The 14,993-nt window shown below is 29.3% G+C and overlaps 1 protein-coding gene across 1 annotated transcript; it reads right to left on the reverse strand.

Moving 5' to 3' along the window:
* Window positions 1-76: 76 nt before the first annotated feature.
* Window positions 77-1,021, reverse strand: Jwa. The gene is made up of 3 exons (XM_963319.5): window positions 729-1,021; window positions 464-681; window positions 77-418 (listed from the first exon to the last, which is right to left on the reverse strand). Exons 1-3 carry the CDS (start codon window positions 914-916, stop codon window positions 282-284), a joined length of 543 nt encoding a protein of 180 aa, XP_968412.1. The 5' UTR covers window positions 917-1,021; the 3' UTR covers window positions 77-281.
* Window positions 1,022-14,993: the final 13,972 nt, after the last annotated feature.

The following is a 14,993-nucleotide window of genomic DNA, read 5'->3' on the forward strand; positions in this document are numbered from 1 at the left end:
TTAAGGTGCTGACCTACCTCAAATGTCTACGTCACACTGATAGCGCGTATACACATTGGTAAGAATATCACATTAAAACAATACATAACAATATATTAAAATTCTTATGCAAATAAAAACACTACAACTACTAATAGAAATAATAATGCCATGCAATGAAAAAATAGAGTAGGGCATGTGGGAATCACTTTTTGGGTGCATTTTTCTTCGTGAACAGACGCTTAACGAACGTTTGGATTTTTTCGATAAAATGTTTAAGTTTGTTCAGCCACTTGACGCGGTTAGAACCCCTCTTGATCAAGCCCAAGTTGCTCAAGAAAAATCCCCATGGGGGTCCGCTTTAGCCCCAGATTTTCGACGCGATTGACGATTTTGTTCTTAATGTTCCTCAGTCGTAAAGACGAGTGAATGAAGGTGGCTGTAACAAGTGATTAATTTTCAATTTGGGGGCAAGTTGTTCTACCTGAAATCGGGAGCAAAATCCCGAATAAAAAAACCAGGAGGGACTTCAGCATGTAGGCGACGAAGTAGCAGCCCGCCAAAATGAGCAACAGTGAGACAATCGGGTGTTTCTTTTTGAATTGAGCTGCAGCGAAGCGTTCGTTGGTGATGTAGGAAAACACCATGAAAATGACCGCGGTGACCACGAACCCACAGGCCATTTTCGTGGGGTGGATGACGCTGGAAGGGGTTTCGTTAACTGGGGTCGAGGGCTGGGGGCGCCTTACCCGACAATGACGAAGATTATAAGTGACATTAAGAAATAGTTGCTTTGGTAGTAGAGCAAGTTGCTGGAGACTCTTTTACCCCATTTTTCCAAGTCGTTGACGTTCGGGATTTGGAACCGGGCTGACTCGAGGAGAAAGTCGTCCAAAGACCGCAAGGGGGCTATTTCGAATTCCGACACTTTATTCATTTTCACTGATTTTATTGAGTAATAGTTTTATTTAGAGTTTTGCATCATGGGCTTGACATTTGCACTGTGCCAGAAATCGGGCAATTGCGACTTTCGTGCTTTCGGGATTTCACGAGGGCTGTTAGGAATGCTAGAGTTTGTGAAGTTGAAGATGGACTTCGGTGGGCGGAGCCAATGCGTACTTTGTCGAATGTGAAGGGGTTTTAGGATTGTTATACTTGGAACACATGCAAAATATTTTTTTTTTGTCTTAAAACATTTGGTAAATTTAGATTTAACGCTAATTTCCAATGTGTGTTTGCAAGTGAATACATTATTAATTTTAAATTACGCGCTGTGATACTAGCACCCTGATTGGTCTACTCAGGTGTCAGGCGACTTTGGTCCGTCTTGCAATTTTAGCAATACTGTACAGTGAACATGAGAGTCTGTTTCGTCTGTAGAATATGTGCTTTTGTTTTGTTGTGAGTGTTTTTATGTATAACTAAATAAGTGCTTTTTGAATTTGTGTAGTTAAAGTAGTGATACTTCAACGAATCTACGAACTGAAATCAGTTAACTCGGAAGAGTTAAGAGTCAGTGCCTGACGTAAGTACTATATATATAAATAAGCATTGAATAAGATGTATCTTATACAATGGTATAAGAATAGCGTAATTGTTTAAAAATTGACAATTTACCCGGAAATTAACTGATCTTCATGCATATATGTTGCTGCTAATGTGTAAATTTGGCTAGTTTTTAAACTAGCTGTTTAGTTTGTAAACTAGCCAAAGCATTGATTATTTTAATACGAAACGCAGTTTCAACTAAAATGGTGGCTTGTTTACAAACTACCTAAGAATCTTGGCTAATTTACTTGACAGATAAAATTTAGTTGGATAGTTTATAAATTTTCCAAAACCTTCTTTGGTTAATAATTAAACTATACTTTCTGGTAATACAAAATATACAATCTTCTGACAATTTTGTCTTTTACTATTGATATTAATTTATTAATAATACATAATTATTAGGGCTAAAGGAGACGACAGAGTTAAACCAAGTGTGCGACAAAGACAAGTAGTAGGGGGCCATGATTTTTATTAACAATGTGTTTTGGGACTTCACTAAACAAACTCAGTTAACTAAAAATTTTTAGAGATAAATTTAATATTTTCGTTTATTTTTTTTATAATTTAAGAAGTAAGTCATCTAAGGATTCAACGCTAAAGTTTGAAGTTATGTTTCACCTTTACGTTCATTTCTTTTTCTCTCAAAACAGAAGGTATTTTGCCTTTATTAGGATATGCTCTTACGTTTACAATTTGCGCCTTTTGCCGCATTACTTTCTTATTTCTCTCAGTTTTATGCTCCGCTTTACGTTTATTCGTCTATATGTTCTCTCAATCTCTTATTTTTGTTTACGTGTTGTTTCACTTACCTTTTCTAAACTTTTTTTCATAGAAAAATTGTTGCCGTGATCCGGGTGTGAACACCCGACCTCCGCCGCCGAAAGTGGCGCTTATACCACTAGGCCACCAGGCCCCAGATACTGACCGTCTTTTGCAGATATTTTAAAACAAACTTTTTAAATAAATCAACATTACAAACTAAATAATTGCAATAATTTACATAAAACGTAAATACTTTCAGTTCAAAAGTCGGCGAATTAGCTCGAGAAAGCATTTTTTTCCACTTTTTTCAATTTAATTCTCTAATTTTTCATCAGATTCCATCAAAACATACCGGGCGTATAAGTCAACTAAAGTTTGAAGTTATATTTCACCTTTACGTTCATCTCTTTTTCTCTCAAAACAAAAAGTACGTTTACAATTTGGTGCCTTTACGTACTTTTACATTTTTGCCACATTATTTTCTTTTTTCTCTCAGTTTTATGCTTTGCTTTACGTTTATTCTTCTATATGTTCTCTCAATCTCTTATTTTTGTTTACGTGTTGTTTCACTTACCTTTTCTAAACTTTTTTTCATAGAAAAATTGTTGCCGTGATCCGGGTGCGAACACCCGACCTCCACCGCCGAAAGTGGCGCTTATACCACTGGACCACGAGGCCCTAGGTACTGACCGTCTTTTGCAGATATTTTAACACAAACTTTTTAAATAAATGAACATTACAAACTAAATAATTGCAATAATTTACATAAAACGTAAATACTTTCAGTTCAAAAGTCGACGAATTAGCTCGAGAAAGCATTTTTTTCAATTTAATTCTCTAATTTTTCATCAGATTCCATCAAAACATACCGGGCGTATAAGTCAACTAAAGTTTGAAGTTATATTTCACCTTTACGTCCATCTCTTTTTCTCTCAAAACAAAAAGTACGTTTACAATTTGGTGCCTTTACGTACTTTTACATTTTTGCCGCATTATTTTCTTATTTCTCTCAGTTTTATACTCTGCTTTACGTTTATTCATCTATATGTTCTCTCAATCTCTTATTTTTGTTTACGTGTTGTTTCACTTACCTTTTCTATACTTTTTTCCATAGAATAATTGTTACACCTGATCTTACAATCGAGGCTGTTCTGTAATTTCCCAAGCTCTAACTGTAAGTAGAGGTTATACAGTGTTAGAGCTCGGAAACTCCGTAAACGACCACGATAGGCGGAGCCAATGCGTACTTCATCGAGTGGGGAGATTGAGCAGTGGCGTAGCAAAAAACTATTCCATGATCAAGAAGGGTTTGAGATTTATAATTTGTAGTAGTTACTATTTCCTCTATTCAATAATAGCAAGATGAAATAGTAAAAATCATATCTAATGCTAATACACGTTGATCTCCTAGAAATACAAAGCAGAGACGTCGAATAAATAAAAATACTCAATGAGTAACGAGTAAAAACGCGTTTATTGCAAAAAATGTTTCTACTGGTATTTTTATTATAACTCGTAATATTGAAATGTTAAATTTTAAGACGAATTCCCTACAGATGTAGGGCCACGCCACGCCACTGTTTTCTACCAACACCCCTAATTTAAAGATTGGACTCGTCCGTGACGAGTTTTCGTCTCTGCGCACTCCTACCACCGTGGACGATTTGTTATTTTGCGGACTCTAAATCATCTTTTGACCATTGTAATGTGTTTCTATTAAAAATTAAAACTTGACTGCATTTAATTTCTGAATTTTTTATTCTTATATTGAAGCACTGCAAACCGATTTTTTTCACACCCTTTAAATCCTGCAATTTTCTTTATTTTTGCAGGAGATTAAGCCCTTCGATAGGGCCTTCGACTGTGAAAAAATCATGTTTGAACAAACACCCTTTGGGACCTTATGAATTTTTTAAGATTCTTTAAGATTTTCCTATTTTGCAAGCGTTATTTTTTTTCACCCCTTTTATATCCCGCAATTTTCTTTATTTTTGCAAGAGATTAAGCCCTCCGATTGCGCCTTGGACTGTAAAAAATTCATGTTCGGACAAACACCCCTTGAGACCTTAATGAATTTTTAAAGATTCTATAAAATTTCCCTATTTCGAAAACTTTATTTTCTTTTCATCCCTTTTATATCCTGCAATTTTCTTAATTTCTGTAGGAAATCAAGCCCTCTAATAGGGCCTTTGACTGTACAAAAATCATGTTCGGACAAACGACCCTTAGGATCTTAACGAATTTAAAAAAATTCGTATTTAAGGATTGCTCTAATTAGTCAAATTAATAACTAACTTGTCCAGCAAGAACCACGTGGAGGTTTAGAGCATTCTTGCCAGGAAAAAAGGATATAAGGATGAGGTAAACAATGATTATTTCAAATGAAGGGAATAAAGGAATTATTGGTTTGTGAAATGAAAAAATAGTACACAAAAATCAAAGCTTTTTCACTTGGCGTTAAATAAATGCTCTTACCTTTTGTACTGCATCTGCTACCATTTGTAGCAAAACCTAAAAAATAAATTAAAAACACAACCAACAAAAAAATTAATTTGTAGGAAAGTTACAACAAGCGACTTTAATAAATATTATACAGAATAAAGGATACACAATACGGTATAATATATGGCACACAAGCTATTAAATCAACACATCACAAGATAAAACGCAAAAAAATGCACCTACCTTCATATGGCTTCTGCGTTGGCTACTGTTTGTAGCAAGACATTTAAAAAATTAAAACAACACCAATAAAAATCTTTATTTGCATGAAAGTTACAACAAGCAACGTTTGTCAATATTAAACAAAATAAAAAATACACAATACGTTTGAAATTATTGGTTTGTGAAATAAATAAATACGACACAGCAATAAAATACACCTACCTTCATATCGCTTCCACGTTGGCTACCGTTTGTAGCATTAAAAAAAATAATAATAAAAATGAAACCAAAAAAATGTTTATTTGCATTAAATTTTGAGCAGCCACTTTCATTCATTGAAATTAAAGACAAAATTACGTGGCAATAAATTATTTGAGTGTTTTATTTTATTTATAGTTTCTGTATCTAAAATGCGTCACTCAAAATGTCACTTTCAACACCGCATTTAAAGATTTTAATTGCATTTAAGTTTTATGAAATTATTGGTTTGTGAAATAAATAAATACGACACAGCAATAAAATACACCTACCTTCATATCGCTTCCACGTTGGCTACCGTTTGTAGCATTAAAAAAATAAAAAAATAAAAATGAAACCAAAAAAATGTTTATTTGCATTAAATTTTGAGCAGCCACTTTCATTCATTGAAATTAAAGACAAAATTACGTGGCAATAAATTATTTGAGTGTTTTATTTTATTTATAATTTCTGTATCTAAAATGCGTCACTCAAAATGTCACTTTCAACACCGCATTTAAAGATTTTAATTGCAATTAAGTTTTATGAAATTATTGGTTTGAGAAATAAATAAATACGACACAGCAATAAAATACACCTACCTTCATATCGCTTCCACGTTGGCTACCGTTTGTAGCATTAAAAAAAATAATAATAAAAATGAAACCAAAAAAATGTTTATTTGCATTAAATTTTGAGCAGCCACTTTCATTCATTGAAATTAAAGACAAAATTACGTGGCAATAAATTATTTGAGTGTTTTATTTCATTTATAGTTACTGTATTTAAAATGTGTCACTCAAAATATCACTTTTCAACACCGCATTTAAAGATTTTAATTGCAATTAAGTTTTATGAAATTATTGGTTTGAGAAATAAATAAATACGACACAGCAATAAAATACACCTACCTTCATATCGCTTCCACGTTGGCTACCGTTTGTAGCATTAAAAAAAATAATAATAAAAATGAAACCAAAAAAATGTTTATTTGCATTAAATTTTGAGCAGCCACTTTCATTCATTGAAATTAAAGACAAAATTACGTGGCAATAAATTATTTGAGTGTTTTATTTCATTTATAGTTACTGTATTTAAAATGTGTCACTCAAAATATCACTTTTCAACACCGCATTTAAAGATTTTAATTGCATTTAAGTTTTATGAAATTATTGGTTTGTGAAATAAAAAAATACAACACAGAAATAAAATGCACCTACCTTTATGGCTTCCACGTTGGCTACTGTTTGTAGCAAAACAATAAAAAGAAATTAAAAACAACACCATTAAAAAATCTTTATTTGCATGAAAATTACTACAAGCGACATAATTTAAAGGTGTAAAAAACAATCAAGAATACTTATTATATTTAAGGATTGCTCTAATTGGTCAAATTAGCTAATAACTAATTTGTCCAGCAAGAACCACGTGGAGGTTTAGAGCATTCTTGCCAGGAAAAAAGGATATAAGGATGAGGTAAACAATGATTATTTCAAATGAAGGGAATAAAGGAATTATTGGTTTGTGAAATGAAAAAATAGTACACAAAAATCAAAGCTTTTTCACTTGGCGTTAAATAAATGCTCTTACCTTTTGTACTGCATCTGCTACCATTTGTAGCAAAACCTAAAAAATAAATTAAAAACACAACCAACAAAAAAATTAATTTGTAGGAAAGTTACAACAAGCGACTTTAATAAATATTATACAGAATAAAGGATACACAATACGGTATAATATATGGCACACAAGCTATTAAATCAACACATCACAAGATAAAACGCAAAAAAATGCACCTACCTTCATATGGCTTCTGCGTTGGCTACTGTTTGTAGCAAGACATTTAAAAAATTAAAACAACACCAATAAAAATCTTTATTTGCATGAAAGTTACAACAAGCAACGTTTGTCAATATTAAACAAAATAAAAAATACACAATACGTTTGAAATTATTGGTTTGTGAAATAAATAAATACGACACAGCAATAAAATACACCTACCTTCATATCGCTTCCACGTTGGCTACCGTTTGTAGCATTAAAAAAAATAATAATAAAAATGAAACCAAAAAAATGTTTATTTGCATTAAATTTTGAGCAAGCCACTTTCATTCATTGAAATTAAAGACAAAATTACGTGGCAATAAATTATTTGAGTGTTTTATTTCATTTATAGTTACTGTATTTAAAATGTGTCACTCAAAATATCACTTTTCAACACCGCATTTAAAGATTTTAATTGCAATTAAGTTTTATGAAATTATTGGTTTGAGAAATAAATAAATACGACACAGCAATAAAATACACCTACCTTCATATCGCTTCCACGTTGGCTACCGTTTGTAGCATTAAAAAAAATAATAATAAAAATGAAACCAAAAAAATGTTTATTTGCATTAAATTTTGAGCAGCCACTTTCATTCATTGAAATTAAAGACAAAATTACGTGGCAATAAATTATTTGAGTGTTTTATTTCATTTATAGTTACTGTATTTAAAATGTGTCACTCAAAATATCACTTTTCAACACCGCATTTAAAGATTTTAATTGCAATTAAGTTTTATGAAATTATTGGTTTGAGAAATAAATAAATACGACACAGCAATAAAATACACCTACCTTCATATCGCTTCCACGTTGGCTACCGTTTGTAGCATTAAAAAAAATAATAATAAAAATGAAACCAAAAAAATGTTTATTTGCATTAAATTTTGAGCAGCCACTTTCATTCATTGAAATTAAAGACAAAATTACGTGGCAATAAATTATTTGAGTGTTTTATTTCATTTATAGTTACTGTATTTAAAATGTGTCACTCAAAATATCACTTTTCAACACCGCATTTAAAGATTTTAATTGCAATTAAGTTTTATGAAATTATTGGTTTGAGAAATAAATAAATACGACACAGCAATAAAATACACCTACCTTCATATCGCTTCCACGTTGGCTACCGTTTGTAGCATTAAAAAAAATAATAATAAAAATGAAACCAAAAAAATGTTTATTTGCATTAAATTTTGAGCAGCCACTTTCATTCATTGAAATTAAAGACAAAATTACGTGGCAATAAATTATTTGAGTGTTTTATTTCATTTATAGTTACTGTATTTAAAATGTGTCACTCAAAATATCACTTTTCAACACCGCATTTAAAGATTTTAATTGCATTTAAGTTTTATGAAATTATTGGTTTGAGAAATAAATAAATACGACACAGCAATAAAATACACCTACCTTCATATCGCTTCCACGTTGGCTACCGTTTGTAGCATTAAAAAAAATAATAATAAAAATGAAACCAAAAAAATGTTTATTTGCATTAAATTTTGAGCAGCCACTTTCATTCATTGAAATTAAAGACAAAATTACGTGGCAATAAATTATTTGAGTGTTTTATTTCATTTATAGTTACTGTATTTAAAATGTGTCACTCAAAATATCACTTTTCAACACCGCATTTAAAGATTTTAATTGCAATTAAGTTTTATGAAATTATTGGTTTGAGAAATAAATAAATACGACACAGCAATAAAATACACCTACCTTCATATCGCTTCCACGTTGGCTACCGTTTGTAGCATTAAAAAAAATAATAATAAAAATGAAACCAAAAAAATGTTTATTTGCATTAAATTTTGAGCAGCCACTTTCATTCATTGAAATTAAAGACAAAATTACGTGGCAATAAATTATTTGAGTGTTTTATTTCATTTATAGTTACTGTATTTAAAATGTGTCACTCAAAATATCACTTTTCAACACCGCATTTAAAGATTTTAATTGCAATTAAGTTTTATGAAATTATTGGTTTGAGAAATAAGTAAATACGACACAGCAATAAAATACACCTACCTTCATATCGCTTCCACGTTGGCTACCGTTTGTAGCATTAAAAAAAATAATAATAAAAATGAAACCAAAAAAATGTTTATTTGCATTAAATTTTGAGCAGCCACTTTCATTCATTGAAATTAAAGACAAAATTATTACGTGGCAATTAATTATTTGAGTGTTTTATTTTATTTATAGTTACTGTATTTAAAATGTGTCACTCAAAATATCACTTTTCAACACCGCATTTAAAGATTTTAATTGCATTTAAGTTTTATGAAATTATTGGTTTGTGAAATAAATAAATACGACACAGCAATAAAATACACCTACCTTCATATCGCTTCCACGTTGGCTACCGTTTGTAGCATTAAAAAAATAATAATAAAAATGAAACCAAAAAAATGTTTATTTGCATTAAATTTTGAGCAGCCACTTTCATTCATTGAAATTAAAGACAAAATTATTACGTGGCAATTAATTATTTGAGTGTTTTATTTTATTTATAGTTACTGTATTTAAAATGTGTCACTCAAAATATCACTTTTCAACACCGCATTTAAAGATTTTAATTGCATTTAAGTTTTATGAAATTATTGGTTTGTGAAATAAATAAATACGACACAGCAATAAAATACACCTACCTTCATATCGCTTCCACGTTGGCTACCGTTTGTAGCATTAAAAAAAATAATAATAAAAATGAAACCAAAAAAATGTTTATTTGCATTAAATTTTGAGCAGCCACTTTCATTCATTGAAATTAAAGACAAAATTATTACGTGGCAATAAATTATTTGAGTGTTTTATTTTATTTATAGTTTCTGTATCTAAAATGCGTCACTCAAAATGTCACTTTCAACACCGCATTTAAAGATTTTAATTGCAATTAAGTTTTATGAAATTATTGGTTTGTGAAATAAATAAATACGACACAGCAATAAAATACACCTACCTTCATATCGCTTCCACGTTGGCTACCGTTTGTAGCATTAAAAAAAATAATAATAAAAATGAAACCAAAAAAATGTTTATTTGCATTAAATTTTGAGCAGCCACTTTCATTCATTGAAATTAAAGACAAAATTACGTGGCAATAAATTATTTGAGTGTTTTATTTCATTTATAGTTACTGTATTTAAAATGTGTCACTCAAAATATCACTTTTCAACACCGCATTTAAAGATTTTAATTGCATTTAAGTTTTATGAAATTATTGGTTTGAGAAATAAATAAATACGACACAGCAATAAAATACACCTACCTTCATATCGCTTCCACGTTGGCTACCGTTTGTAGCATTAAAAAAAATAATAATAAAAATGAAACCAAAAAAATGTTTATTTGCATTAAATTTTGAGCAGCCACTTTCATTCATTGAAATTAAAGACAAAATTACGTGGCAATAAATTATTTGAGTGTTTTATTTCATTTATAGTTACTGTATTTAAAATGTGTCACTCAAAATATCACTTTTCAACACCGCATTTAAAGATTTTAATTGCAATTAAGTTTTATGAAATTATTGGTTTGAGAAATAAATAAATACGACACAGCAATAAAATACACCTACCTTCATATCGCTTCCACGTTGGCTACCGTTTGTAGCATTAAAAAAAATAATAATAAAAATGAAACCAAAAAAATGTTTATTTGCATTAAATTTTGAGCAGCCACTTTCATTCATTGAAATTAAAGACAAAATTACGTGGCAATAAATTATTTGAGTGTTTTATTTCATTTATAGTTACTGTATTTAAAATGTGTCACTCAAAATATCACTTTTCAACACCGCATTTAAAGATTTTAATTGCAATTAAGTTTTATGAAATTATTGGTTTGAGAAATAAATAAATACGACACAGCAATAAAATACACCTACCTTCATATCGCTTCCACGTTGGCTACCGTTTGTAGCATTAAAAAAAATAATAATAAAAATGAAGCCAAAAAAATGTTTATTTGCATTAAATTTTGAGCAGCCACTTTCATTCATTGAAATTAAAGACAAAATTACGTGGCAATAAATTATTTGAGTGTTTTATTTCATTTATAGTTACTGTATTTAAAATGTGTCACTCAAAATATCACTTTTCAACACCGCATTTAAAGATTTTAATTGCATTTAAGTTTTATGAAATTATTGGTTTGTGAAATAAATAAATACGACACAGCAATAAAATACACCTACCTTCATATCGCTTCCACGTTGGCTACCGTTTGTAGCATTAAAAAAAATAATAATAAAAATGAAACCAAAAAAATGTTTATTTGCATTAAATTTTGAGCAGCCACTTTCATTCATTGAAATTAAAGACAAAATTACGTGGCAATAAATTATTTGAGTGTTTTATTTCATTTATAGTTACTGTATTTAAAATGTGTCACTCAAAATATCACTTTTCAACACCGCATTTAAAGATTTTAATTGCATTTAAGTTTTATGAAATTATTGGTTTGTGAAATAAATAAATACGACACAGCAATAAAATACACCTACCTTCATATCGCTTCCACGTTGGCTACCGTTTGTAGCATTAAAAAAAATAATAATAAAAATGAAACCAAAAAAATGTTTATTTGCATTAAATTTTGAGCAGCCACTTTCATTCATTGAAATTAAAGACAAAATTACGTGGCAATAAATTATTTGAGTGTTTTATTTCATTTATAGTTACTGTATTTAAAATGTGTCACTCAAAATATCACTTTTCAACACCGCATTTAAAGATTTTAATTGCATTTAAGTTTTATGAAATTATTGGTTTGTGAAATAAATAAATACGACACAGCAATAAAATACACCTACCTTCATATCGCTTCCACGTTGGCTACCGTTTGTAGCATTAAAAAAAATAATAATAAAAATGAAACCAAAAAAATGTTTATTTGCATTAAATTTTGAGCAGCCACTTTCATTCATTGAAATTAAAGACAAAATTACGTGGCAATAAATTATTTGAGTGTTTTATTTTATTTATAATTTCTGTATCTAAAATGCGTCACTCAAAATGTCACTTTCAACACCGCATTTAAAGATTTTAATTGCAATTAAGTTTTATGAAATTATTGGTTTGAGAAATAAATAAATACGACACAGCAATAAAATACACCTACCTTCATATCGCTTCCACGTTGGCTACCGTTTGTAGCATTAAAAAAAATAATAATAAAAATGAAACCAAAAAAATGTTTATTTGCATTAAATTTTGAGCAGCCACTTTCATTCATTGAAATTAAAGACAAAATTACGTGGCAATAAATTATTTGAGTGTTTTATTTCATTTATAGTTACTGTATTTAAAATGTGTCACTCAAAATATCACTTTTCAACACCGCATTTAAAGATTTTAATTGCAATTAAGTTTTATGAAATTATTGGTTTGAGAAATAAATAAATACGACACAGCAATAAAATACACCTACCTTCATATCGCTTCCACGTTGGCTACCGTTTGTAGCATTAAAAAAAATAATAATAAAAATGAAACCAAAAAAATGTTTATTTGCATTAAATTTTGAGCAGCCACTTTCATTCATTGAAATTAAAGACAAAATTACGTGGCAATAAATTATTTGAGTGTTTTATTTCATTTATAGTTACTGTATTTAAAATGTGTCACTCAAAATATCACTTTTCAACACCGCATTTAAAGATTTTAATTGCAATTAAGTTTTATGAAATTATTGGTTTGAGAAATAAATAAATACGACACAGCAATAAAATACACCTACCTTCATATCGCTTCCACGTTGGCTACCGTTTGTAGCATTAAAAAAAATAATAATAAAAATGAAACCAAAAAAATGTTTATTTGCATTAAATTTTGAGCAGCCACTTTCATTCATTGAAATTAAAGACAAAATTACGTGGCAATAAATTATTTGAGTGTTTTATTTCATTTATAGTTACTGTATTTAAAATGTGTCACTCAAAATATCACTTTTCAACACCGCATTTAAAGATTTTAATTGCAATTAAGTTTTATGAAATTATTGGTTTGAGAAATAAATAAATACGACACAGCAATAAAATACACCTACCTTCATATCGCTTCCACGTTGGCTACCGTTTGTAGCATTAAAAAAAATAATAATAAAAATGAAACCAAAAAAATGTTTATTTGCATTAAATTTTGAGCAGCCACTTTCATTCATTGAAATTAAAGACAAAATTACGTGGCAATAAATTATTTGAGTGTTTTATTTCATTTATAGTTACTGTATTTAAAATGTGTCACTCAAAATATCACTTTTCAACACCGCATTTAAAGATTTTAATTGCATTTAAGTTTTATGAAATTATTGGTTTGTGAAATGAATAAATACGACACAGCAATAAAATACACCTACCTTCATATCGCTTCCACGTTGGCTACCGTTTGTAGCATTAAAAAAAATAATAATAAAAATGAAACCAAAAAAATGTTTATTTGCATTAAATTTTGAGCAGCCACTTTCATTCATTGAAATTAAAGACAAAATTACGTGGCAATAAATTATTTGAGTGTTTTATTTCATTTATAGTTACTGTATTTAAAATGTGTCACTCAAAATATCACTTTTCAACACCGCATTTAAAGATTTTAATTGCAATTAAGTTTTATGAAATTATTGGTTTGAGAAATAAATAAATACGACACAGCAATAAAATACACCTACCTTTATGGCTTCCACGTTGGCTACTGTTTGTAGCAAAACAATAAAAAGAAATTAAAAACAACACCATTAAAAAATCTTTATTTGCATGAAAATTACTACAAGCGACATAGTTTAAAGGTGTAAAAAACAATCAAGAATACTTATTATATTTAAGGATTGCTCTAATTGGTCAAATTAGCTAATAACTAATTTGTCCAGCAAGAACCACGTGGAGGTTTAGAGCATTCTTGCCAGGAAAAAAGGATATAAGGATGAGGTAAACAATGATTATTTCAAATGAAGGGAATAAAGGAATTATTGGTTTGTGAAATGAAAAAATAGTACACAAAAATCAAAGCTTTTTCACTTGGCGTTAAATAAATGCTCTTACCTTTTGTACTGCATCTGCTACCATTTGTAGCAAAACCTAAAAAATAAATTAAAAACACAACCAACAAAAAAATTAATTTGTAGGAAAGTTACAACAAGCGACTTTAATAAATATTATACAGAATAAAGGATACACAATACGGTATAATATATGGCACACAAGCTATTAAATCAACACATCACAAGATAAAACGCAAAAAAATGCACCTACCTTCATATGGCTTCTGCGTTGGCTACTGTTTGTAGCAAGACATTTAAAAAATTAAAACAACACCAATAAAAATCTTTATTTGCATGAAAGTTACAACAAGCAACGTTTGTCAATATTAAACAAAATAAAAAATACACAATACGTTTGAAATTATTGGTTTGTGAAATAAATAAATACGACACAGCAATAAAATACACCTACCTTCATATCGCTTCCACGTTGGCTACCGTTTGTAGCATTAAAAAAAATAATAATAAAAATGAAACCAAAAAAATGTTTATTTGCATTAAATTTTGAGCAGCCACTTTCATTCATTGAAATTAAAGACAAAATTACGTGGCAATAAATTATTTGAGTGTTTTATTTCATTTATAGTTACTGTATTTAAAATGTGTCACTCAAAATATCACTTTTCAACACCGCATTTAAAGATTTTAATTGCAATTAAGTTTTATGAAATTATTGGTTTGAGAAATAAATAAATACGACACAGCAATAAAATACACCTACCTTCATATCGCTTCCACGTTGGCTACCGTTTGTAGCATTAAAAAAAATAATAATAAAAATGAAGCCAAAAAAATGTTTATTTGCATTAAATTTTGAGCAGCCACTTTCATTCATTGAAATTAAAGACAAAATTACGTGGCAATAAATTATTTGAGTGTTTTATTTCATTTATAGTTACTGTATTTAAAATGTGTCACTCAAAATATCACTTTT

The sequence above is a fragment of the Tribolium castaneum genome, chromosome 10 (genome assembly GCF_031307605.1).
Source record: "Tribolium castaneum strain GA2 chromosome 10, icTriCast1.1, whole genome shotgun sequence".
NCBI classification, from domain to species: domain Eukaryota; kingdom Metazoa; phylum Arthropoda; class Insecta; order Coleoptera; family Tenebrionidae; genus Tribolium; species Tribolium castaneum.

Excerpts from the sequence above, each read along its gene's own strand:
- Jwa (XM_963319.5), bottom strand. The coding sequence starts at position 916 with ATGAATAAAGTGTCGGAATTCGAAATAGCCCCCTTGCGGTCTTTGGAC. Across the intron at positions 682-728 it reads ATAATCTTCGTCATTGTCGG|CGTCATCCACCCCACGAAAA; the intron begins GTAAGGCGCCCC and ends AACCCCTTCCAG. Across the intron at positions 419-463 it reads GATTTTGCTCCCGATTTCAG|CCACCTTCATTCACTCGTCT; the intron begins GTAGAACAACTT and ends CACTTGTTACAG.